Below are 27,295 nucleotides of genomic sequence, written 5' to 3' on the forward strand. Positions count from 1 at the left end.
AAGGTATGGTGGTGGGTTCACTGGGGATGATTGTCTTTAGGAACTGGGCATTTTGTTCGAACTGAAGAAAGAATATATTGAAGAAACTAGAGAAGCCTGTGAAATTGCATGGAATTGTTCTTTAGCTAAAGTGCCGGTCCATCTGCATTTAAAACTGCCGTGAAGCACAAAAAAAAAAGTTCGAATAGTTCTATAGGCCAGTATAAGAACTGAACGAATGATTTTCCGGCCTTTAATTGAAAGATACATATTCGTAACACAGGATGTTATGTCTTTTATGATGAACCGCATTTTATTGAAGCATTAATCGATTTTGCTACTGCAATGAAAAGGTGAAAAGTAATACTAGTTTTTTTTTAAGTATTCAGAATTTTTTTTTAAATAAGACATGTAATCCTATGAATATGTAATGAGGATTACAGGAGACATATTTTATATATATATATATATATATATATATATATATATATATATATATATATATATATATATATATATGTATATGTATATGTGTGTGTGTATATATATATATATATATATATATATATATATATATATATATATATATATATATATATATATATATATATATATATATATATACTGTGAGGAAAATAAGTATTTGAACACCCTGCTATTTTGCAAGTTCTCCCACTTAGAAATCATGGAGGGGTCTGAAATTGTCATCGTAGGTGCATGTCCACTGTGAGAGACATAATCTAAAAAAAAAATTCAGAAATCACAATATATGATTTTTTTAACTATTTATTTGTATGATACAGCTGCAAATAAGTATTTGAACACCTGAGAAAGTCAATGTTAATATTTGGTACAGGAGCCTTTGTTTGCAATTACAGAGGTCAAATGTTTCCTGTAGTTTTTCACCAGGTTTGCACACACTGCAGGAGGGATTTTGGCCCACTCCTCCACACAGATCTTCTCTAGATCAGTCAGGTTTCTGGCCTGTCGCTGAGAAACACAGAGTTTGAGCTCCCTCCAAAGATTCTCTATTGGGTTTAGGTCTGGAGACTGGCTAGGCCACGCCAGAACCTTGATATGCTTCTTACAGAGCCACTCCTTGGTTATCCTGGCTGTGTGCTTCGGGTCATTGTCATGTTGGAAGACCCAGCCTCGACCCATCTTCAATGCTCTAACTGAGGGAAGGAGGTTGTTCCCCAAAATCTCGCAGTACATGGCCCCGGTCATCCTCTCCTTAATACAGTGCAGTCGCCATGTCCCATGTGCAGAAAAACACCTCCAAAGCATGATGCTACCACCCCCATGATTCACAGTAGGGATGGTGTTCTTGGGATGGTACTCATCATTCTTCTTCCTCCAAACACGTTTAGTGGAATTATGACCCAAAAGTTCTATTTTGGTCTCATCTGACCACATGACTTTCTCCCATGACTCCTCTGGATCATCCAAATGGTCATTGGCAAACTTAAGACGTGCCTGGACATGTGCTGGTTTAAGCAGGGGAACCTTCTGTGCCATGCATGATTTCAAACTATGACGTCTTAGTGTATTACCAACAGTAACCTTGGAAACGGTGGTCCCAGATCTTTTCAGGTCATTGACCAGCTCCTCCCGTGTAGTTCTGGGCTGATTTCTCACCTTCCTTAGGATCATTGAGACCCCACGAGGTGAGATCTTGCATGGAGCCCCAGTCCGATGGAGATTGACAGTCATGTTTAGCTTCTTCCATTTTCTAATGTTTGCTCCAACAGTGGACCTTTTTTCACCAAGCTGCTTGGCAATTTCCCCGTAGCTCTTTCCAGCCTTGTGGAGGTGTACAATTTTGTCTCTAGCGTCTTTGGACAGCTCTTTGGTCTTGGCCATGTTAGTAGTTGGATTCTTACTGATTGTATGGGGTGGACAGGTGTCTTTATGCAGCTAATGACCTCAAACAGGTGCATCTAATTTAGGATAATAAATGTAGTGGAGGTGGACATTTTAAAGGCAGACTAACAGGTCTTTGAGGGTCAGAATTCTAGCTGATAGACAGGTGTTCAAATACTTATTTGCAGCTGTATCATACAAATAAATAGTTTAAAAATCATATATTGTGATTTCTGGATTTTTTTTTTAGATTATGTCTCTCACAGTGGACATGCACCTACGATGACAATTTCAGACCCCTCCATGATTTCTAAGTGGGAGAACTTGCAAAATAGCAGGGTGTTCAAATACTTATTTTCCTCACTGTGTATATATATATATATATATATATATATATATATATATATATATATATATATATATATATATATATATATATATATATATATATATGAATTTCCCCATAAGGAATAATGTAAAGTGGGATAATTAGTTCCGAACGACTCCAAATATTAATCTAAAATATAAAAATAAAAATACAACCAATATGCACTAATATTATTTGGCATTTAGCAGTTAATAATGTGCCTTAACATCTAAGAGAGGAAAACATTATCTTAACTGATGCATGATGCAGATGACCTTCGGAGGAGAAGGAGGGAGAATTACGGTTTGGAAGGAGATGAATCTCCTTCAAGTCAAGTCAAGTTTATTTCTATTGTGCTTTTCACAACAGACATTGTCTCAAAGCACCTTTACAGAATTTAACAGTCAGGGTAAACAATGTGTATTCATTCCTGATGAGCAGCCGCGGCAAGTAAAAACTCCCTTAGATGTTATAAGGAAGAAACCTTGAGAGGAACTAGACTGAAAAGGGGAACCCATCCTCATTTGGGTGAAATCAATAAAAAAGTAGGTGATACCCTTCCACTATAATATCAGGCAGACTGTCACCCGAATCTATGTTCTCTTTTATTTTTCTCTTTTTTTGATACACTTTGCTTCCTTCACTACTTTCACCTTTTTCAACTTAAAAAAAAAATTCAGACAATTTGTATTGTAATTTGCTTATTCATATTCTTATGCGTAAACCGATACAAATTATTTTCATGAATTTTGATTCGTATTCTGAATTGTATCTATTCAGGGGCATTCGTATTCAGAGGTATATATATATATATATATATATATATATATATATATATATATATATATATATATATATATATATATATATATATATATATATATATATTTCATAAATAAAAATATAATATTAAATGTAAAACACACACACTTGCACATCTGTACTACCAAAACGGGTCTAACAAATTTAATTATTTAATTCAATTTGTCCATTTATCTAATTTTATTTAATCAAATTAATTTATGCTAATTTAATTGCTTACTTAATTTAATCAATATTATAAAAAGTCTATTGCATTAATTTGATTTATTTTATTTTATTTTTTAGAAAATATTATTTCATATTTTATTTAACCAAGCAGCTATTTTATCTAAAAATGTAAAAAGATTGTTTACATGTGAATAAGCACAGATGTCAAATATTATAAACTGTGTTATGATGGGCCCTTGAGCAAGGCTTTCAACCCTCCAAGGTTTTGTCATTAGGTCTTCAGGATGAACACATGAAACCATACTGAAAGGAAAGAGTAGGACTGATCAAATGGCTTTCCTTGGACCTTTATTCAGCACTCAAAATAACCTTTTACATAGGCTGATCTACATACGCTGAACTCAAATGTTGGGCTAATTTATGAGTTGTTCAGGAGCTTCTGGTTCCACAACTGACTGTATAAGACCATAGAATTGACATTACTGCTAATCACACACTCTGGTGCTCATTATATTTTTTACTCTCTGGTGTTTGTAATGTTTTAATAATTTATAATCACACTCTTGGTGTGGATGAGTTTTGAGTCTGGTTCCTCTCAAAGTTTCTTCCTCATACCATCTAAGGAAGTGTTTCCTTTGCCAGAGTCACCCCAGGCTGCTCATCAGGGATAAATACACATGCTTTAAATATAATTAAACTCTCTGTTCTATAATTCTTACATTCTGGAAAGCTACTTTGAAAAAAAGCACTATAGAAATACAATTGATGTAGGATATCAGTATATGATCGTTGTGTCAAGTGATTCCCCATTGAAATGCCTTTTTTTTTAGAATTCCTGTGCACTAGGGTTAATCATTTTCTGTCCATTTTGCTGCTCCATTCAGTAAAATATTCAGCAATGATTGTGAAAGTTGAAAGTCCAATCGTTAGAATCATTAATGCGAACATGAAAGCGGATTCTATTATCTTTTCCTGCAAAATGCATTTTGTAGCATGACTAAAGTAGGTTAGTGGACTAAGCACGCATTGTGCAATAAAAAATAAATGTTTGGCATTAGGAAGAAATGAGGCATGCACCCAGACTTTCATTACAGGGCATGGGTTAAATTAAATAAGTGAAAAACCATGAAGCACAGCTTCCTGTCTAGCTGTAAGCATGGACGTTACCTTACTACTACACAATACTCCACTGACTTACACCGTTGAACCATTTAAACTCCGACATTACTGATAGTCCCTAAGCCCTAATCATTTGGGATTAAAGCCATGACTTCAACGACAGAGAGAAAAGGTCTCCAGTGACAACTCTTAAGATCCCTGAGCTCCTTAAAGAACAGGGAATAAAGCCGATGAAGTCCATTGTCTACTATCTACATTAGAATGAAAAAGCGATTCAATAAAGTGCTGGTAGACTGCATACAAACTGCCTAAATCCATTAAGAGCTATGAAAATCCATCAGTGTGAAGTTCCTTATTAATTACCGGTCTTGCCACTAAATGTCCTTCAATTATATATATAAAAAAAGGAGATATAGTTTTTCTTTTTAACAGAATGAAAAAATAGATAGAAGAATTTTCAAAAGTTAGAGGAAAAACCCAAAATCTAATTGTTTCTTTGAATCTTCATTCCAACAGCAAAATGATTGTGCTTTGGAGTCAAAGGTCTAGGGTCCAAATCCAAGCCACGCTGAGCTGGCACTCCTGGGCCCCTTAACAAGGCCCTTAACCCCATAGCTGCTTAGTTGTATGAATGAGATAAATGTAAGTCACTCTAAATAAGGGCATCTACCAAATGTCATATATGTCTAAGTCCATGTCCATATGGACAAACAAAAAATATAATCCAACACAGAGTCAAAAACAAATGAAGGACAAGCGATCAGCAAAAGCTGAAAACCAGAGACAATATCAAAAAGCCAGAAAGAACTAAAAATTATATCAAATAAAACAGATCACCAATACAGATGTGAAAACAATTGTTGGTACTCTTCCAATAAAGAAAGAAAAACCCATAAAGGTCATCGAAATAACTTAAAACTGACAAAAGTTATAATAAATAATACTGACTGAAAGCTAACTAATGGAAATCAGACATTGCTTTTGAATTGTGGTTCAACTAAAGCATAAAAAAAAAACAACTAATGAAACTTGCCTGGACAAAAATGATGGTACCTCTAGGAGAGATTTAAATTATTTTGACCATAGGGACACTAATTAGCTTTACATGTGGCTTTAAACTTGATTAGTCAGTCAGTCTATTTTTATTAATCAGTCAGGCAGTCTATTTAAAGGGCGTAAAGTAATCACTGTTCTGGTATCATGGTGTGCACAACACTGAACATGGACCACAGAAAGCTAAGGAGAGAGTTGTCTCAGGAGATTAGAAAGAAAATTAAAGAAAAGCATCTTAAAGGTAAATGCTTTAAGACCATCTCCAAGCAACTTGATGTTCCTGCTACTACAGTCGGGAGGTACAGAGACGCAGCATTGCAACTCGCTCTCCCTCTGTAAGGGATCCTGCGCAGCGCATCTTCAACAGGAGTGCTTCGACGAAAAAGTCAGAACTTTCTGGGGATCCGGCTGTCCCCCCAGGGACCTGGTCCATTAACCCTGCCACCCTTAGTGCTTCAGGGCACCGTGAGCTCTCTCGTAGTGGTCCAGCAGACCTCGCTGCCTTCTTCAAGGTTCCTAGAATTGTTTCAGGGCACTGCCCCAGTACTAGGCACACCAGATGTCAGTCTCGAGAGACTGATACCCTTAAGGCACTTTCTGGCAACTTGGAAAAATCTTCCAGACGTGTCTCAGTGGGTCCTGCACACTGTAGAGTACCTTCATGTGGGCGGGAACGACATCTCATATATGGGATTTGACTACTTTGCGCACGCAGCTTTCAGGACCTGTGGGTTTTAATGGAGGGGCAATCCCTTCCACATCATCAAGGTCACACTGCGATGCCAACATGCCCTAGATGTTTGGAGAGATCCAGGGTTCCTATCTCTATGCCCTGTGCTGGGAGTCCGTGGTCTTCGTGTAATGCTAACTACAGATGGGCCCCTTACGGGGTGGGGAGCGATCTTGAGTGGTCTGTGGGAAGAGCCCACAGAGAAATTCAGAAAAAAACTCATGTGTATCTGTTCAAATACTAGCCGTGTTTCAACAGATACACACTAGGCAGGGACAGGTCAGTCTGTCGTGATTGGACACTCGTTTCCAAAGTGTTTCGCCGCAGCTCGTGTTCCTGAAAGGGAACGTCTATAGGTTATATACGTAACCCTAGTTCCCTGAGGAAACGAGACGCTGCGTCTCTATGCCACACCTCTGGCAATCCTGCAGTGCTTCCTTCTCCTTTACAGAAGCTGCCATATGCATTTTATACTTCCTGGTCGTGACGTCACCCTGTCGGTGACGGCGAGCGTCCAATTTTTGACTGATTACACACATTATTTCCGAGCGTGAACACTCGGGCACGTTCCCAAAGCATTTCAACACATTGTCTCGTTCCCTCTGGGAACTAGGATTACATACGTAACCTAGAGACTTTCTACACTAGGTGGAGATTTCTTTCTGGCCTTGCAAACCAGTTTATCCCAGAGCAGTTCAATAGGATTTAGGTACAGTGAATAGGCAGGCCATTCCAAAACTCCACATAACATTTATCCAGATGACTTGTTTTTGGGCATACAAAGCAAATTCCAATGAAAAAAGTAACATTTTTTGTTTTTTTCAGCTTACATGAAAAAATTACTTGTCAAATCACAGGTCAAATTTTATCTAGATAAAAATAAAAACAAAACCTAGCAATTACCTACGACAAATGTGCGTTTGTAACATCCAACATCCCGTAGGTAAACTGCAGTGACTGTTTTATAAAGTTTATAAAGTTACAGTTCCTTCGAATTGTTCACAATGTGTAATAGTTGCGCGAGTAGGGTCTGTGTGTTCTTTCTGTGAACAATAGGACGGACATTTCCTTTCAGTGCTACCTGAATGCTCAGCACCTGTCTGAAAGATCACAAAGGCAGGTGTCACTAGTGATATACGGGAACCCAGAGGCATTCAATCGGTGCACTTTTTTTCCCAGAAATGAGGGAGATTTACCATGGATGCTTCAATACAAGGCTAAAGAACAGTGTGAAAAAAACCTTCAAGGTAAAAGACAGATAGAAAATGAGTCTTGATGCATATAAGCATGCTAGAAATAAAATCTAGGTGGCATATGTAGAAAAGTAAATGCTTGGTATACACTGGTATTTAGATTGGCTATTTATTGCAGGTTTTACAAATATAGTATGCAGACACAATAGCAAAAACAATTTTAAATTTTTTTTTTTAGATTAGATCACTTTTGGCCCACATTAAACAGAAAAAAAGAGAGTTTTATATGTCACATTATACATTACAGGAAATGTTTTTCTTTCCATATACCTGTTTATTAAAAAGCTGGGGTCAGAGTGCTGGATCAGCAGTGATAGAGAAGGTTAAGGGCCTTGCTCAGGGGCCCAACAGTGGACGCTTGGTGGTACTGGGGCTTGAACCATGTAAACTTCTAATCAGTGAGGCGACACCTTCAGTCCAGTTTAATTTAGTTCAAATTAGATCAGTTCAATTCAATAAAATTTTGTTTGTCTAGCATTGTTAGCAATTATACTAACATACAATAATACTATCATACAATAATAGTAGCGATAATACTAAAAGTATCAACAAGGTAGGTCGTGCCTGAGCGGCGTGCCAGCTCTTGGGGTTCACAGATGGACCTTGAAAAGGGTTTTGAGATGGGCTTGTCCCTATCTCCAACCTCACCTGCTCAGTCCAGCTGGTGCTGGTGCTTAAATGCAAAACTGTTCATGACAATTGCAGCCTGAATCCAAGAATTGTCTCCATTGTTGTCATGGAGTTTAACCTTCCACATTAGCCTCATTACATAAGAGGGTTTATTTAAATATTGTATGTATGTTACATGCTCTGGAAAAAAATATTCAAATGTTGCTTTCATTAAATTAAAAGACACAGCATTATAGTAGAAAAGAACAATCCTCATTATTACATTCATGTTAGTTCTCACTCTCCAGTGTTCTGAATTGTTTAAATACTATAATCACAGTCTTGATACCACCCAAATGAGGATGGGTTCCCCTTTTAAGTCTGGTTCCTCTAAAGGTTTTTTCCTCATAACATCTAAGGGAGTTTTTTCTTGCCACAGTCGCCACGGCTGCTCATCAGTGATAAATGCACATCATTCACCTTAACTGTTGATTTCTGTATAGCTGCTTTGAGACAATGGATTCTTTGGGACCTTTTAGGATTCCAGCTTCACTTTTCATTTCTTTTTTCATTTTCACAATGCGATGCATCGATTTAAAAAAGTGTGTCGGAAAGTAGTTGGCATTTGTTTTCTTGATGCACAGTTTTTTAACATATTTGCATCAGTGCAATATTATTTATTTATACATAATTACTAGTAGATGCGCTAATAATTTGGGACCAATATTTTATATGTAGGTTGATTTCTACTTGCTAAACTTTTTCTCGAGCGCGTTCTATCAGCACCACTGCTGCTACGTGAATATGATGTATCGCAGCCCTACAGAGACCGAGGCGTGTCCTGAGAGTCACTTAGAATAGAGATTAACATGGCAGAGCTGCGTCTTCCTGGATACAAAACAGGAAAATAATGTATTTTTCTTTCATCTTTTTTTTTTTTTGTTTCTTGCACTACAAAGGCCTGTTTGTGAAAGGGCCATGCGTTAAAAGTCAAAAGCCACTTATGTATATTGATGATTTGCTGTCTGTCTGAAACAAAGAAATAAAAGCTTACTATTTGTACCATATTAAATTGCATAGCATTATGGGTTTTTTTTTTTTAGTTGCATCGTATTGCATTGAATCACATTGTGTTGAATCATAATGAAATCGAATTCCCTGCACTGCATCTTAATGGGTTGAATCATATCGCATCCCACCAGTAACAGTGCATCCAGAAAGTATTTACAGCAATTCACTATTCCACATTTTGTTATATTACAGCCTTATTCCATGAATTGAATCAGAATCAGGTTTATTGGCCAAGTGTGTTGACACACACAAGGAATTTGGTTAGGCTGTTAGTTAATACCATTATAAAATATTATTTGCAAATTTATAATAAAAAACAGAAATAATCACGTACGTTCACATCTCAATACTTTGTTGAAGCACCTTTGGCACCAATTACAGCCTTGTCTTTTAAAATATGATGCAACAAGCTTGGCACACCAATTTTTGAGCAGTTTCTACAATTCTTCTTTGAAGAACCTCTCAAGCTCAAGCTGGGGATATGTTCAGATCTCTCCAGAGATGTTTAATCGAGTTCAAGTCTGAGCTCTGGCTGGGCCACTCAAGGACATTCACAGAGTCTTTCTGTAGCCTCTCGTTTGTTATTTTGGCTGCACGCTTAGGGTCATCGTTCGTGTTGGAGGATGAATCGTCGCCCCAGTCTAAAGTCTAGAACGTTTTGAAGCAGGTTTTTATCAAGAATTTCTCTGTACATTGCTGCATTCATCTTTCCCTCGATCCTGATTAGTCTCCCAGTTCCTGTCGCTACAAAAAATCCCCACAGCATGATGCTGAAACCACCATGCGTCACTGTAGAGATGGTATTGACCAGGTAATGAGCGATGCCTGGTTTCCTCCAGACATGACACTTCAGGCCAAAGAGTTCAATCTTTGTTTCTCATGGTCTAAATCCTTCAGGTGCCTTATGGCAAACTCCAGGCGGGCTGTCATGTGCCTCTTTCTAAAGAGTGGCTTCTGTCTGGCCAGTATACTATACAGGAGTGACTGGTGAAATTCTGCAGAGATGGTTGTTTTTCTGGAAGGTTCAGCTCTTTCAGAGTTAAATTCTGGCTCACCTCCCTGACCAAGGCCCTTCTCCCCCGATTGCTCGGCTTGGCCTGGCGGCTCCGCTCTAGGAAGAGTCCTGGTTCAATTTACGGATGATGGAAGCCACTGTGCTCATTGAGACCTTCAATGCTGCAGAAATCTTTCAGTACCCTCACCCAGATCCGTGCCTCGATACAATCCTGTCTCTGAGGTCTACAGACAATTCCTTGGACTTCATGGCTTGGTTTGTGCTCTGACATGCACTGTTAATTGTGAGAACTCAGTTGATTGGACATGATTTGGAAAGGCACACACCTGTCTGCCTTTCCAAATCATGTCCAATCAACTGAATTTAGCACAGGTGGACTCCAAACAAGTTGTAGAACAATCTCAAGTATGATCAGTTGAAACAGGAAGCACCTGAGCTAAATTTTGGCTGTGAATACTTATGTACATGTGATTTTTTTCTGTTTTAATTTGTAATAAATTTGCAAAGATTTCAAACAAACTTCTTTTACATTGTCATTATGGGGTATTGTTTGTAGAATTTTAAGGAAGATACTAAATTGAATCAAATTGGGCTGTAACATAACAAAATGTAAAAAAAGTGAAGTGTTGTGAATATTTTCTTGATACACTTTATGTATCTTTAATGTATAGTATCATCGGCTATGGTTATGGCTATGGACACACGTCCCTACTGTCTATAGTCTAATCTTCCATATTTTATAATCTCCCTCTCGGATGTTTTTACTTGCTTTTCTTCAACTCTGTTTTCCTGATTAGTAGAACCATTTAGGTTCACTTCTGGGATTCTGTAACAACACATGTACCAGAGCCATTCCTCGTTCCTTCCTTGTTTTCCAGCGTGCAGAAAGAGTTCAGTTTTTCCTCTAAAAATTGTATTTGAGAATTGTAGTCATGGAGCAATTCTCCCATGCACAGCACAGAGCTGTTTATGTCCTTTCTCCTCCCTAAAAAAATATGTTGAAGGCTACTGAAAACCTTGATGCACACTATTAAAGCTCCTGTGACAATTAAGTACACGTCTGATTAAGCAATAGTCACCTTATAACACACCAAAATGCCATCGACTGGCATTTAAGATGCTGATTTTACACTGTGCTCTCTTCCAGGAAGTGCAGGGACACCGGTTACCTTCAATCAAAATGGAGATGCGCCCGGGCGCTATGACATCTTCCAGTATCAGATTAGCAAGAGCTCAGTGGCAGAATATAAAGTGATTGGGAGCTGGACGAACAAGCTACACCTAGATGTGAGTAGGGATTGCATTCATTGTGGTTTATCTTTCTTTGTCGTTTCAGTATTTGTATTTGTGCATGGCCTAAAATTGTGTTTACTAATTGTACGTGTTGAATCAAGGTAAACGCAATGCACTGGAGGAAAGGTGACCCTACGCTTCCCGTGTCAGTGTGCAGCGTGCCATGCCGGGTGGGTGAAAGGAAGAAGACTGTGAAGGGCGTACCGTGTTGCTGGCACTGTGAGCGGTGTGAGGGCTACAACTACCAGGCAAGCGAGTTCAGCTGCGAAATGTGCCCATATGAACAGCGACCTGACCGCAACCGGACTAGCTGCCAGCCTATTCCCATCATTAAGTTGGAGTGGTACTCACCTTGGGCATCTGTGCCTGTTTTTATTTCCGTCCTGGGCATTATGGCGACCAGTTTCGTCGTGGTTACGTTCATCCGCCACAACGACACGCCCATAGTGCGAGCATCGGGCCGTGAGATGAGCTATGTGCTATTGACAGGCATCTTTTTGTGCTATGCCATCACTTTCCTGATGATTGCTACACCGAGCATTGCTGTCTGTTCCCTGCGGCGTATATTCCTTGGCCTGGGCATGTGCTTCAGCCATGCCGCCCTACTCACTAAGACCAATCGGATCCACCGGATCTTTGAGCAGGGCAAGAAGTCTGTTGCGGCTCCACGCTTCATCAGTCCAGCCTCACAGCTGGCCATCACCTTCAGTCTAATCTCTGTTCAGCTGTTTGGCGTGTTCGTGTGGTTTGCCATTGACCCGCCTCACACAGTGGTAGACTACGGCGAGCAGCGCACTGCCGATCCCGACAGGGCACGGGGGGTGCTCAAGTGCGACATTTCAGACCTTTCGCTCATTTGCTCATTGGGCTACAGCATCCTCCTGATGGTCACATGCACTGTTTATGCCATAAAGACCCGCGGGGTGCCCGAGACTTTCAATGAGGCTAAGCCTATTGGATTTACAATGTACACAACCTGTATCATTTGGTTAGCTTTTATACCCATCTTCTTCGGCACGGCACAGTCAGCGGAGAGGGTGAGTATTATTTATTTATTTATTTATTTATTAATTTATTTATTTATTTTTTCTTCAGGGTTTATTTCATAGTGCATTACTAATGGTTATAATTTGTTCACTTCATTAGTCCTAAGTCTCATCACACCACCAAAGGGGATTCTCAGCCATAAAAAAGGCTCAGAAATACACAGCATATGGTCCTAAGTTCACTGAGAAGAAATATTGACTTTTAAATCAAAAAACTAAGACAGGAATTTTAATGAAGGTAGACGTTTCCGGCTGTTGAAAGTTTCTGGCATTTAAAAGTGTGAAACTATAGAGTTATTTTCTCAGTGAAGGCTTGTCAGAGATTTTCACTTGTGATGTTAGCTAGCTACCACCTATACCAACAATCAGCCAAACCCTCAACTTGTTTTATTTGTTTATTTTATTTAGCTATTTTTTATGTTTATTGCTTATTAAACGGATAACTAGCAGTGTTCCCAACTAAGGAGTTGGGAACACCTTTCGAAAGTTGACTGCCTATCAAGTGATGGACAAAACTTATGCAAGTTTATCTTTTTAAAGTTGAAATGAAAGGTGATGTGGAAAAAACATTAATGAAACGATTCCTCGTAACATTTTGAAACCACAATTTACAGAACGTCAATTGATCTGTATCAATAAACCAAAACATCTAATTAAATTGAATCGGCAAAATCGCCTGTGCGAGCGGATTTGTTCATGCACGTTAAAAAATGTTTATTAAGAGCTTTTTTTTTTTTTACACTTTGTAGTTCTATGTGAAATCAGACATTGAACACCCGCATGATCCTCGTTTCATTACACCTCTGCAAAGTTTTCGTGCTGAAAATGTTTTTATACCACCTCATATGTATGAGGTAAGTACTCAAATTTCCAGGGAAGGTTGACCCCCTGTGTAGCATATTGCATTCAGTAACAAGAAGTTGTGTAATGCTCTACACTACATTACATTTACTTTATTTACATTCATACAAATAAGAAGCTATCAGATTAAGGTGCTGGCTCAGGGGCCCAAGGGTGGCATCTTGGCGTGGCTGGGATTTGATCTCATGACCTTTGGATTGAATGCCTTAACAACTTAGCAACCACCTCCTAACGCATTCTCTCGTTGCATTACATGTTTCCAAGCAGATATACTAAATATAACGGTAGTAGCCAAGATGTATCGTGGTTTAAGGAAGATACAAATGTACTCACTGAAATAAATTGTTCACATCAGGTCATGTATTCACGTACAGCGGCAGGGGTATAAAGAGTTATTTATCAAATACTGCAGCACAAGACCTAATCTTGATGTAACAAAAGCATGAACTAGTTTTTCTGCATCCTGTAACAACATCATGTTTTTAATTTTAGCAATATTTCTAAGGTGAAAGAAGGCGAACCTGTAATGTCATTTACATGAGCCTTGAAGGAAAGACGAGTCAATAATCACACCAAGGTCTTTCGCTGCTGTACACATTGAGACAGAAACGACATCCAGAGATGCTGCATAATCGGAAAGTTTACTACTAGCTGCATGTGGTCCTAGTAAAAGTTGTTCCGTCTTATGCGAGTTGAGCAGAAGGATGTCATTTAGCATCCACTGTCTAATGTCCTTTACACCTCCTCAACATTGTTAAGCTGATCTCTCTCATCTGGTTTTGCTGAAACATACAACTGTGTATCATCAGCATAACAATGGAAGCTAATACCGTATAATTTCACCCAGAGGCAGCATATATAAAGAAAAAAAGCAGTGGGCCTAGGACAGATCCTTGTGGAACTCACCATTTACATCTACAAACTGATAGCGATCAGTCCAGCATAACCTTAGCCAAGAAAGAGCTGTTCCGTTTATTTCAACAACATTTTCTAATCTAGCAAGGAGACACAAGCTAAAGGTCTTTGAGTATCTAATTAAAACAGTTCTTAAGTATTTAACTCATGTTAAATATAGGTGCAAAGGTGAACTAGTTAACACCAAGGCACATGTTAATGAAAGGCCGAAAATGTGTGTTGTTTTATTTCCTTAAATACAAATTAGACATCTAAAACACTTCATTAACAACATTTAGATCAACAGAACAGTCTCTTCAACATGCCAGAATGAAACAAGGCTCAAACAAGGCGGCAAAAATAAAAGGCAAAGTAGTAATGCAACCTTTCAAAAAGAGATATTTAATTAACAAATAAAATTCTGTCCCAAAGTTGAAGAACCAGAAATTAAATTAAAGTAAATAATTTGTAAATAAATAATAATTAGCTGCCGTGCAAAATGTAATTGGCGATTCAAATATAGTGGAGTAAAAAAGTACATATATTGACGCATACATGTTGAGTAGAAAATAAATGTTCCTTATATCTTTGATAATCAGTAAAACTAGAAAGTAGCGAAAAAATTCCTTACACCACTTACATGGAAATCACACAGTCTATACCAGCACAGTCTTCAGGAGAAAAGAGTTTTCAGAATTTTCAGAGAGTGATTGGTGACTCCACCATCAAACCGGCTGAGATTTTGCCCATTATAGATGAGTCGTGCCACATAAAACTCAAAGAAAGAAGTTTGGATCAAATGTTTAGCTTTTCCCATGATGCTGTGCACTTCGGGATGAAAAGGCAAACTGCGTAGACGAAGAGAAAGACGAGGGAATCGACATAGCTGATTAGATTTTAAGCAGGTTTACTGTTAAAAGCGCTTCTAATCGATTGTAAATGAGCAAAAGAAGTGAGAATGACAGAGAAATTAGAAATTAAGCATCAAGGGGTCTTTTGATCTCAGCATGACTCAAAGAATTGGAGGAAATTGGAATTGTGTTTCTTTGTTGAGTTTTTATTGCAAAAATATGTCAATTTTCACTGTCAGTGACTCTGGGGGGCCTTGCGGGGGCAAAGACAATTAAAGTGTTTCATTTATATGATGTCTGTCTAACATTTAGCTTTACTGTATACACACACACATATACACACACACATATACACACACACATATATACACACACACACACACACACACACACACACACACACTTATCGGGCCTGAGTTCTAAGCTTTGAGTAGGATTGTGTGTCAATTGTGTGTAAATTGAACCAAATAACCTGCTCCAGAGTTATGAAAGTTTTGTAAATGCTGCATTTCTTGCTTATTAACATGTGCATGTTGATATATAAACCTCCCCTGTAAGTGACCTGCCATGTCCTGGCCACATTTGTGTTTGGTGTGGCCCAAAAAAAACAATCCATAAAAAGGCCAAATGAATAGGGCAGAAAGCAGGAAAGGCTTCCTGTGAGGCAGAAGGTAATGTCAAAAAATATGGAAAGGAATTAAATGTGATAGAATTAGAAAATTTAATGTGGTCCATTAGGTGCAATTCAATAAATGTTTAATTTGTGGAGCGCTTTTAACAATGGACATTATTTATTTATTCCTTCCTTTCTTTGTTTTGATGCATGAGCGATATGGATATGGATCACTCTAGGTGTTTTGGGGGCTTCGTTAATAAAATTTTGGTCTTGAAATAGTAGATCTAAGCGTGAACTCTCACTCTGAGTTTACTGAGGATTTTTAAGCATTTTTGAATGATATCAAGATCATCTTTTTTCATCATCAACATGGAACAGACATATACTGTATTAGTGTTGCCTTGTGCAATATTTCATGATTCTCTGGTTTATAAGCATTATAATTAGTATAAAGTTAATGCAAATATATATATATATATATATATATATATATATATATATATATATATATATATATATATATATATATATATATATATTAGATTTATAAAAGAAAGATCCAGCTATACGCTTCTCCCCCAACACGGCTTCTGGTGGCATGTTGGGGTCGGAGTTAATGAGTCGTGAGTAGACGCAGCTTTTGCAAAGCGATTGCTGTGAGCTGTAACATCAATATAAATAAAAGAGGAACAAAAACTTTACAGACTTAAATAAACTATGGCTAACAATCAGATTCAGTCACACATATTTAATCCAAAATCGAATCCAGAGTCTAAAATTGAACGACCGCAGCAACATTGACCACAGCAGGACGTGTCTATATGGTAAGCACTGAACAAGGTGCTACTTCCCTCACAGCTCTGCGACGACTTCCGTAACTGAATGAAGCACGGTGATTGGTGTGCTCTTGCTCTCGCTCTCGCTCTGGTTGCTGTGTAAAGGAAGACGTGCCCAAGGAATTCCTGAACTTTCCGAAATTTATACGAACCTGGAAGGAGTGTATTTGGCACAGAACTACTCTGTCATATGTCAAAAATTTTCTTTTTCTTTATACCTGGCCATGTTTAGCATGGGAATTCAAGTCTTTAACAGTGTACATAACTCAAAATGCAGTAAATAGCATTAGCCCCCCCCCCCCCCCATTTAAGCATATGTATTGCCTATTAAATCCTCATATATGTCTGATGATTCTCCACAATGCGATGGATCGAGAGCGATGGCAATGATAGTTTGATAGTTTGAATAAAGTTTCCACGGTTACCCAGAGGCTTACAATCTTCAAATAAACACAATTAAATTGGACATTTCCATTTTGAAAGTTAGTTCACCTTTTCTGACCTTGCCTGCAGTAGGGGGCTGCAACAAATCCATTCAGTCTGGGTGTCCGGTGTTGGAGTTCAGCACCTGTTAGCTGCACTGTGCTAATGATCATTTCTGCTCGGTGAAGTTTTCTTTCACCTGAAACACAATGCCTAATTGCTCCACATGAAATGTGTACTTTGAAGAACAGAGGGTTTGCAATAGTTACAATAACAGCATGTCAAGAGACATAAAAGCAAAACCTCCTGCATAATTGAAGAGCAAATGTACTAAAACATAATAATTGTGTCAACTCCAGATCCCCCATGTGATTCTGCGACCTTTCCTACTACAGTCTGGACTTTTCCTGACACTGTCAGTCACATTCCTATCGATCCTTACATTAGTTTCTCGTTCTTTATATATAGACTACATTTACCCTGGGGTTCATCAACCCACAGCTCTGGAGCCTTATGCAGCTCTGGAGCCGTCCCGTCCCCCTAGCTGTGGATCCCTGCCTCTTTCATGCAATAGAACAAATTTTTTTATATTTTTTTCATTTATTCTTTTATGCTATTCACAGTGACATTTGAGCGTTCGTAGTAACAGATGTGACAATGATAATAAAGTTTTACTATTTTGTCGACCAAACCACACGTCACTTACTGTCTACCTCCCACACCTTGACCCGCGAGTAGCTGAAATCGAGATCCAGACCCCAGCTCTTGTAAGCTAACTATGGAGAAATCTAAGAAAAATCTTAAATGAAAACATAAAGTTATTTTTTGTGTGGACAGATTTATTTACTTTCACTGCCAACGATGCTCGCCACAGCAATTGGCAAACAACAAACAAAGTTGCGTCAAACTTCATTTCCAAACGAAGCACACATCATTGGCTGAGAAGTAACCAGCTGGAGATAAATGTAAAAGAACTATTTCAGAACTGCCACAGAAAGCTGAGGGAGCTAATTTCACTTCATAAAATGGATAAAGTCACCAAACTCAACAACAGTCGTTAGTTTTGTGGCAACTCGGAAATGATAAAACGCAAAAAGCCAATTACAGATGGAGAATGTATGAAAGAATCGTTCATTAAAATATCAGAGCAACTATTCCACGATGCCACTCTCCCAATGCCAAACAACACTCCCACGTCTTGCCAGGGACAAAAAGGTATAAACTGCTAACATCCAAATACAATATTAATCACAAAACTAGTCAAATACTTTACATGGGAAAAAAAACCAAATTTTTTTTTTGAAGTTTAAACATTTTTTGCGGCTCCAGTCATTTAGTGAAAGAGGGGGCAATGTGGTTCTTGTGTTCATATATGTTGCAGATTCTTGGTTTACACTAATCACTAATAATACACTAATACATGTGAAAATGAAATTTTCGTCCAAAAACTGACACTATCTTTTCCTCCAGTTGCTCATCCACACTAAAACGTCTAAATACGATCGAAAAATTCGACCCAAAACAAAAAATACAATGTAGTAAGCAATCTTTTAAAAAGGTATCTTTGATTGACCAATGAAATGATGGTTTCATCTCCCAAAGTAGAAAAAACCATTAGATGCTAATAAGCTTTGGTGCAGAAAGACAAATTGCATCTAGTACTTTCAATAAGATGGCGAAATTGCCGTCATTGTCGAATTGAAATATAGTGGAGTAAAAAACGTATTGAATCATAAATGTAGTTGAGTAGAAGGTAAAAGTTGCTTATATCTTTGAGAATTTTAAATAAGTAGCCAAAAATATTATTTAAGTAAAGTAATGACGTACATTTACTTACATACTTTACACCACTTACACGGAAACGATGTCGCTGTACTGTCATGGCAACTGCTGCCTCACAACGTAACAACCAATCACAGCTGTGCAGATCCAGTCTAGCGAGGCCACCTTTTGGACACACTGAGACACAGTTTTAGTCAACGGAAACGTAGCTTTTCCAAAAATGCTTTACAAATCAATTTTGTTGATCAATTTGAAAATGCATTTCTTAATGGCTTAAACAGAGGATTTTGGAAAGGATTACACGTTTTAAGTCATTGATGCAACTTTTCAAAGAGCTAGAAAGTAAATGAATGGCAGGCAAAAATAACACAAGTGTCTTACTGTATGTTTTGCACGAATTGACATGTTACTGTGTACTGTGTACCACTGTGTATAGTAGAAATGACAATAAAAGCCTCTTGACTTTACTTGACTTGAAATAACACTTTTTCCCTCATTCTAGTGTTTGAATTTAGTAAACTCTTGAGCTGTAGCTCCATAAATTGGACATTAAGTGTAAATCAGCACAGTCTTCAGGGGAAAAGAGTTTTAAGACTGAGGCAGAATGAAAAATGAGACAACTGTCCATCTGACATGTTTCAGAATGCTGAAGGTTACGATCTACTGAGCTCTTTGCATTCCTAGGAATACTGCACACACTGACTAGTTTCAAGCAGGAGTCAAGTCAAGTCAAGTCAAGTCAAGTCAAGAAGCTTTTATTGTCATTACAACCATATATAGCTGACGCATTACTCCTGAACCCTCTCTGAAGGAGTGCACTGTGACTGAAAAAAGCTCATGATATCTTGTCTTTCCAGTCAAATTTCATTTGAAAAAGCATTGGAAACAACAAGACCTGATGTACGGCTCTATAAGAATAATGCAGAATGTATAAATGCACTTTTTTAGTAAGGACAGGAACATTGGAGGTGGGTTTAAACTGTTCTATTATGGTGTGGATGGAAAGAGAAATGGTGTAGGGGTGATTCTGATGGAAGAGTAAAGTAAGAGTGTAGTGGAGGTGAAGAGGTGTTGGATGATTGGGCAACTACTGCAGGAGTGATGAGGATGGCAGCTAGAAAAGTACTTGGTGAGACGTGAAAGGTAAAATGAGGAAGTGCAGGAGAGCATAAGATGAAAGAGGTTGGCGAGACAGAAGTGGGATCGACAGAGTGATGAGAAAAGTAGGTAGAAGTACAAGGAGATGCGGCAGCAGGTAAAGAGGGACGTGGCGAAAGCCAAGGAAAAGGCATATGAGGAGCTGTATGAGAGTTTGAACACTAAGGAAGGAGAAAAGGATTTATACCGATTGGCCAGACAGAGAGACCGAGCTGGGAAGGATGTGCTGCAAGTTAGAGCAATAAAGGATGGAGAGGGAAATGTGTTGACTAGTGAGGAGAGTGTGTTAAGAAGGTGGAGGGAGTATTTTGAGCAGCTGATGAATGAGGAAAATGAGAGAGAGAGAAGGTTGGATGATGTGGAGTTAGTAAAGCAGGAAGTGGATAGGATTAGTAAGGAGGAAGTGAGAGCACTGATTAAGAGGATGAAGAGTGGAAAGTCGGTTGGACCAGATGACATACCGGTAGAAGCGTGGAGATGTTTAGGAGAGATGGCAGTGGAGTTTTTAACCAGATTGTTTAACAGGATTCTGGAAGGGGAGAGGATGCCTGAGGAATGGAGAAGAAGTGTGCTGGTACTGATCTTTAAGCATAAGGGAGATGTGCAGACCTGCAGTAACTACAGGGGAATTAAGTTGATCAGTCACACCATGAAGTTATGGGAAAGAGTAGTGGAAGCCAGGCTGAGAGAAGAGGTGACCATCTGTGAGCAACAGTATGGTTTCATGCCGAGGAAGAGCACCACAGATGCCTTATTTGCTTTGAGAATGTTGATAGAGAAGTATAGAGAAGGACAGAAGGAATTGCATTTGTGGATTTAGAGAAAGCGTACGACAGGGTGCCAAGAGAGGAGTTGTGGTATTGTATTAGGAAGTCAGGTGTGTCAGAGAAGTATGTGAGAGTGGTGCAGGACATGTATGAGGACAGTGTGACAGCAGTGAAGTGTGCAGTAGGAAAGACAGACTGGTTCAGGGTGAAGGTTGGACTGCATCAAGGATCGGCCCTGAGCCCTTTCCTGTTTGCAGTGGTGATGGACAGGTTGACGGATGAGGTCAGACAGGAGTCTCCATGGACTATGATGTTTGCAGATGATATTGTGATTTGTGGTGAGAGTAGTGAGCAGGTTGAGAAGATTCTGGAGAGGTGGAGATATGCGCTGAAGAGAAGGGGAATGAAAGTCAGTAGGAGTAAGATAGAGTACATGTGTGTGAATGAGAGGGAGGGCAGTGGAGTGGTGCGGTTACAAGGAGAAGAGGTGGAGAAGGTGGAGGTGTTCAGGTACCTGGGGTCAACAGTGCAAAGTAATGGAGAGTGTGTTAGAGAAGTGAAGAAAAGAGTGCAGGCAGGGTGGAGTGGGTGGAGAAGAGTGACAGGAGTGATTTGTGATAGTAGGGTATCTGCAAGAATGAAAGGGAAAGTTTATAGGACTGTGGTGAGACCTGCGATGTTGTACGGTTTAGAGACAGTCGCATTGAGTAAAAGACAGGAGGTGGAGCTGGAGGTAGCAGAGCTGAAGATGTTAAGGTTTTTGTTGGGAGTGACGAGGATGGACAGGTTTTGAAATGAGTTTATTAGAGGGACAGCCCATGTAGGATGTTTTGGAGACAAGGTGAGAGACATGAGTTATTTTGGTAGAAGAATGCTGAGGATGGAGCCACCATGAAGGAGGAGAAGAGGAAGGCCAAGGAGAAGATTCATGGATGTGGTGAGGGAAGACATGCAGGTAGTTGGTGTGAAAGAGGCAGATGTAGAGGACAGGGTGGTATGGAGACGGATGATCCGCTGTGGCGACCCCTAATGGGAGCAGCCGAAAGAAGAAGAAGAAGAAGAAGAAGAAGTATAAATTCACTTTTTTCTATTCCCCTAATACTACAGCAATCGGCCAGAGGCAATTTAGTTCCTATACATTTTGGAAAAGTATTAAAAAGTATGACATTTGATTTAAGTGATTTCCAGGTCAGGATTAGTATGGAAAAAAAAATACTGCTATGCATATCCATACTATGGCCTATTGCACTATTTTAAGAATTTTGAGAAAAAATGTATCATTTTTATCAATATTTTTTTTTTATTTATTTTTTTTTTATGAAAACGTCTGAAAACTCTTATGTCCCTGTACTGCGCACAAGCAAAACATACAGTAAGACACTTGCGTTATTTTTTACCTGCCATTTATTTACTTTCTAGCTCTTTGAAAAGTTGCAGCAATGACTTAAAACGTGTCATCGTTTTCAAAAGCCTCTGTTTAAGCCATTAAGGAAATGCATTTTCAAATTGATCAACAAAATTGATTTGTAAAGCAATTTTGAAAAGCTACGTTTCCTTTGACTGAAACTGTGTCTCAGTGTGTCCAAAAGGTGGCAGCGCTAGACTGGATCTGCACAGCTGTGATTGGTTGTTACTTTGTGAGGCAGCATGAATGGCTGTTCCCATGTAAAGTACAGCACCCCAACCGTGCAACTAAACGCATGGAAAACGTCAAAAAATTCTGACTCTGACATACGATTTTAACGTAATGCATGTTATAGTTGAAATTTAAAATCATTGTATCAGATGTTAAATATGATCTCAAAAATCTTTAGGGAAGTCTGCATATTTTAGCCTGAGGGAAATCTGAAAATTAGAGTCTGGAAACTTATGGAATTTTGAAATGAAAAATGTGTAGGAACCAATGGACAGCAGACTTTAGTTGCCTTCCTGCCTGAATTAATTCTAGTGCCAGTTGTGTCTTCTTGCATGCACTGTTTAGATCAGACACTTAAGATCGGTATATTTTGGACCCCTGTTTAAGCTTTTCATTCTTATTTAGGCCTATGGTAAGTCTTTGACATAATGAAAGAGCTATAAACCAACTTCAAGATTAACCGCGCAGGATTTTCTTTTTAGAAGCTTGAACGAACCATTCAAAGTCAAGTCAAGTCAAGTCAAGTTTATTTGTATAGCGCTTTTCACAACAGACATTGTCTCAAAGCAGCTTTACAGAAAACAACAGTGAAGGTGAATGGTGTGCGTTTGTCCCTGATGAGCAGCCGTGGCGACAGTGGCAAGGAAAAACTCCCTTAGATGATATGGGGAAGAAACCTTGAGAGGAACCAGACTCAAAGGGGAACCCATCCTCATATGGGTGACATCAAGAGTTTGGTCATAAATCTTTCAACAATACAGAACAATTTGTGATCATCATAGATCTAGCATCAGCTTCTCCATGCCAGGGCCTTTAAACACTCGGCATCTACTTCTCCATGATCATCCATAGGTCCATAATCTTCACGAGGTGGGACGTGACTGGAGCTGGCCAAACCTCAGGATGCCTCGGGATGGGGAGAGAAAGAGAAGCAGTGGAGAGGAATTAGCGTAGCTGCTGTTCATGATATTAACAGCACAAGTTGATAATGTGCATGTAATCATATATTCTGGAGCACAAGGTTGTGATGTGATGTGATGTGTGTGATGTGTGTTATGTGTAGGCTTTGCTAAAAAGATATGTTTTTAATCTACACTTAAACTGGGAGAGTGTATCTGAACCCCGAACACTGTCAGGAAGACTATTCCAGAGTTTAGGAGCTAAATGTGAAAATGCTCTACCGCCTTTAGTGGACTTTGCTATTCTAGGAACTACTAGAAGCCCAGAGTTTTGAGATCTCAGGGTGCGTGACGGATTGTAGCGTGTTAAAAGACTGGATAGATACATAGGAGCCAAACCATTTAGTGCTTTATAAGTGAGTAGCAGTAGTTTGTAGTCTATTCGAAACTTAATAGGAAGCCATTGTAGGGACGATAAGATTGGGGTTATATGATCGTATTTTCTTGACCTAGTAAGAACTCTTGCTGCGGCATTCTGAACTAACTGAAGCTTGTTTATTAATGATGCAGGACATCCACCTAGTAATGCATTACAGTAGTCTATTCTAGAGGTCATAAACGCATGGACGAGCTTCTCTGCATCAGATATAGATAACATATTTCTTAGCTCAAAAATATTTCTAAGGTGAAAGAAGGCTGTTTTTGTAACTTGATTGATGTGATTTTTAAAAGATAAATTGCCGTCTAAAATAACTCCCAGGTCTTTTACCGTTGAACTAGTAGTTACAGAACAACCGTCTAAATGCAGGCTGAGATGCTGGAGCTTCTGTGTACTATTTTTTGGGCCGATGAGCAAAATCTCCGTTTTATCAGAATTTAATAGCAGAAAGTTATGGGTCATCCAATCTCTTATTTCTTCAACACACTCAGTTATGCGAGCTAATTGAGCTGTATCGCCTGGTTTGGATGAAATATATAGCTGGGTATCATCAGCATAACAATGGAAGCTAATTCCATGCCTTCTAATAATATTTCCTAATGGAAGCATGTATATTGTAAAAAGCAGGGGTCCTAGAACTGACCCTTGTGGCACGCCATAATTTACTAGCATTATCCTGGATAGCTCTCCATTTAAATCTACGAAATGGTAACGATTGGACAGGTAGGATTTAAACCAGCTTAATGCCTGTCCCTGAATGCCGATGTAATTCTGTAAGCGATCGAGGAGAAGATCATGATCTATAGTGTCGAACGCAGCACTAAGATCTAGTAAAACTAATAGGGAGATGTAGCCTTGGTCTGAAGCTAAAAACAGGTCATTAGTGATTTTAACTAGAGCAGTTTCTGTGCTATGATGGGGCCTGAAACCTGACTGAAACTCTTCAAAGATATTGTTCTCCTGCAAGTGGTTACATAACTGGGCAGCGACAATCTTTTCTAAAATCTTAGACATAAATGGGAGATTTGAAATTGGTCTGTAATTCGATAGCGTGTTTGGATCCAGATTAGGTTTTTTAATGAGGGGCTTAATAACTGCTAACTTGAGGGATTTAGGGACATGTCCTAACGATAGTGAGGAGTTAATTATATTGAGAAGAGGCTCACCAGCTGTATATAACACTTCCTTCAGTAGTTTAGTGGGAATTGGATCTAACTGACATGTTGTTGATTTAGCTTTCATAATAGCATCATACAGCTCTTCCTGTCCTATACATGTTAAACAGTGTAGTTGTGGGGTTGTAAGTACGATTGTGTCGGGAGATGCTGTCAGAGGTTGAACTGCCACAATTGTTTTTCTAATGTTATCTATTTTTTCAGTGAAGAAATTCATAAAGTCTTCACTACTAAACTGTGATGGAACACATTTTTCAGATCCCTGATTTGTTGTTAATTTAGCGACTGTACTGAAAAGGAACCTGGGATTGTTTTTGTTGTTTTCTATGAGTTTGCTCAGGTGTTCAGCTCTAGCAGCTTTTAGCGCCTGTCTGTAGCTGAGCATACTGTCTTTATACGCAATTCTAAATACCTACAATTTAGTTTTCCTCCATTTTCTCTCCAGATTACATGCTGTTCTCTTTAGGGCATGCGTATGACTATTATACCAAGGTGCAGGTGCTTGTTCTCGAACCTTTTTTAACCGGATGGGGGCAACAGTGTCCAAAGTGCTAGTGAGGATAAGGTCTATGTTGTTCGCCATCTCATCAAGATGTTTAGCAGTTATGGGTTTAATGTGAAACTGAGATAAATCAGGCAGGTTATTTATGAATCTGTCCTTAGTGGTTGGAATAATAGTCCTACCAAGTCGATACCGTGGTGAAACACGGCTAATCTGCTCTACCGGTAGTGTGTACAGTAGGAGATAATGGTCTGTGATGTCATCACTCTGGGGTAAAATATCTATATCAGTGACGTCTGCTCCGTAGGATATTATTAAGTCTAGTGTGTGGTTAAAACGGTGGGTTGGTCTGGTGACGTTTTGTTTAAGTCAAGTCAAGTCAAGTCAAGTTTATTTGTATAGCGCTTTTCACAACAGACATTGTCTCAAAGCAGCTTTACAGAAAACTCCAAAAGAGTTTAGTAAATCGACAAATGATAATCCTAGAGCATCGTTTGCATCATCTACATGAATATTAAAATCTCCTACAAGCAGCACTTTATCAAAACTGATCAAGAGGTCTGAGAGAAAACAAGCAAACTCTTGAAGAAAATCAGCGTAGGGCCCTGGGGGTCTGTACACGGTGACCAGAGCGAGTTTTCTATGCATGTCTGAAAGTGCAATTTTAAGAACAAGCACTTCAAATGATTTAAAGCTAAATCCTAATCTCTGACTAACATTAAGAGAAGCACTATAAATGGTTCCTACACCCACCCAACCCCCCCCACGACCAGTCTGACGGGGCTCATGCTTATAAACATATCCTGACGGTGTAGACTCGTTTAGACCCATATAATCACCTGGTTTAATCCAGGTCTCAGTGAGACAGAGTGCATCGAGATTATTATCTGTGATCATCTCATTTACAATCAGTGCTTTGGGTGCAAGTGATCTAATGTTTAAAAGACCGAACTTTAGAACTTTGTTGTGTTTGTTTATCTGGCATTTTTCAGTTTTAACTGCAATAAGATTATTTCTGGATCTTGTGTATGTAATTCTTGGTTTTACTACCCGAGGAATAGATACGGTTTCTATAAACTGGGCTGTGTGTGAACTTGTAACTATTTGGTCTGTAGTATGCGTGTTCTTATAGTTGAAGATTTCCTGATGTCTTACCAGTCAGATGGTGTGAAGTATCCTAGAGAAGTTATCTGATAGCACTGCTGCTCCAACTCTGCTGGGGTGCAGGCCATCAGGGCGGAAGAACCTAGGACGCTCCCAGAAACAGTTCCAGTTATTAACAAAGAGAAGTTTATGTTCTCGACACCATGACTGTAACCATTCATTTAGAGCTAAAAGTCTACTAAACTTCTCAGCCCCTCGCTGGTAAGTGGGAAGAGGTCCTGACACAATGATCCTCGTTGTGGGTGATGTGCTGCGTACCGTCTCCACCAGGATCCTGAAGTCCCTCTTTAAGATCTCCGTTTGCCGCAGTCTGGTGTCGTTTGATCCGGCATGGAGAACAACCGCTCCGAAGTTCTCGTTCAGGATCGCGGGTACCTGCGCAGCGACATCCAGAACACGAGCACCAGGAAAACAGCGAGTGTGCACCTTACCTTTAGCTCGGGTAGCGCGGACATGCCGGACGATGGAATCTCCGAGAATAACAGTGTCGCGTTCCGTCTCGCGGAGGGGGACGAAGCGGTTCTCGGTCGAGATCTCGAAGGCCGGTGGTGGAGGTGGAGACGTCCTCGATCGGGGCTTGGCTTGTCTCTTCCGCCGCGGCCGCATCCAGGGTCCATGTTGCACCGGTGCCGGAGTTGTAGGTGCGCTGGGCCTGGGCAGAGAAGCACGCGGAGTTGATGTGCTGGGAGCGTTAGGTTCAACCCGGGAGTTTACCTGGGATGAGTACGCTTCCGCCCGGGATGTTTCCAGCGCCGCTTTCCGCTCTCGCAGCCGGGCATGCTTTACATGCAGCTCGCGAATCTGTTTCTCCAATGCCTCCATCTCCAACGCCACCGTTTGCAACTCGAACGAGTCCTCACCTGTGCTCGAATGCAGACAAACAACTGGCATAGTGCTTATCGTC

General features: G+C 39.4%; 1 protein-coding gene across 2 annotated transcripts in view; it reads left to right on the forward strand.

The window, feature by feature from the left end:
* grm8a (glutamate receptor, metabotropic 8a) overlaps window positions 1-27,295 on the forward strand; it is a 285,001-nt gene that overhangs the window by 245,589 nt on the left and 12,117 nt on the right. For both annotated transcript variants that reach the window (XM_083528375.1, XM_083528376.1), the window contains 2 exons: window positions 11,197-11,336; window positions 11,444-12,379. In XM_083528375.1, the coding sequence (XP_083384501.1) occupies window positions 11,197-11,336; window positions 11,444-12,379 (1,076 nt within the window). The remainder of the gene's footprint in view (window positions 1-11,196; window positions 11,337-11,443; window positions 12,380-27,295) is intronic.

Source organism: Silurus aristotelis (assembly GCF_946808225.1).
Source record: "Silurus aristotelis genome assembly, chromosome: 24".
NCBI lineage: Eukaryota > Metazoa > Chordata > Actinopteri > Siluriformes > Siluridae > Silurus > Silurus aristotelis.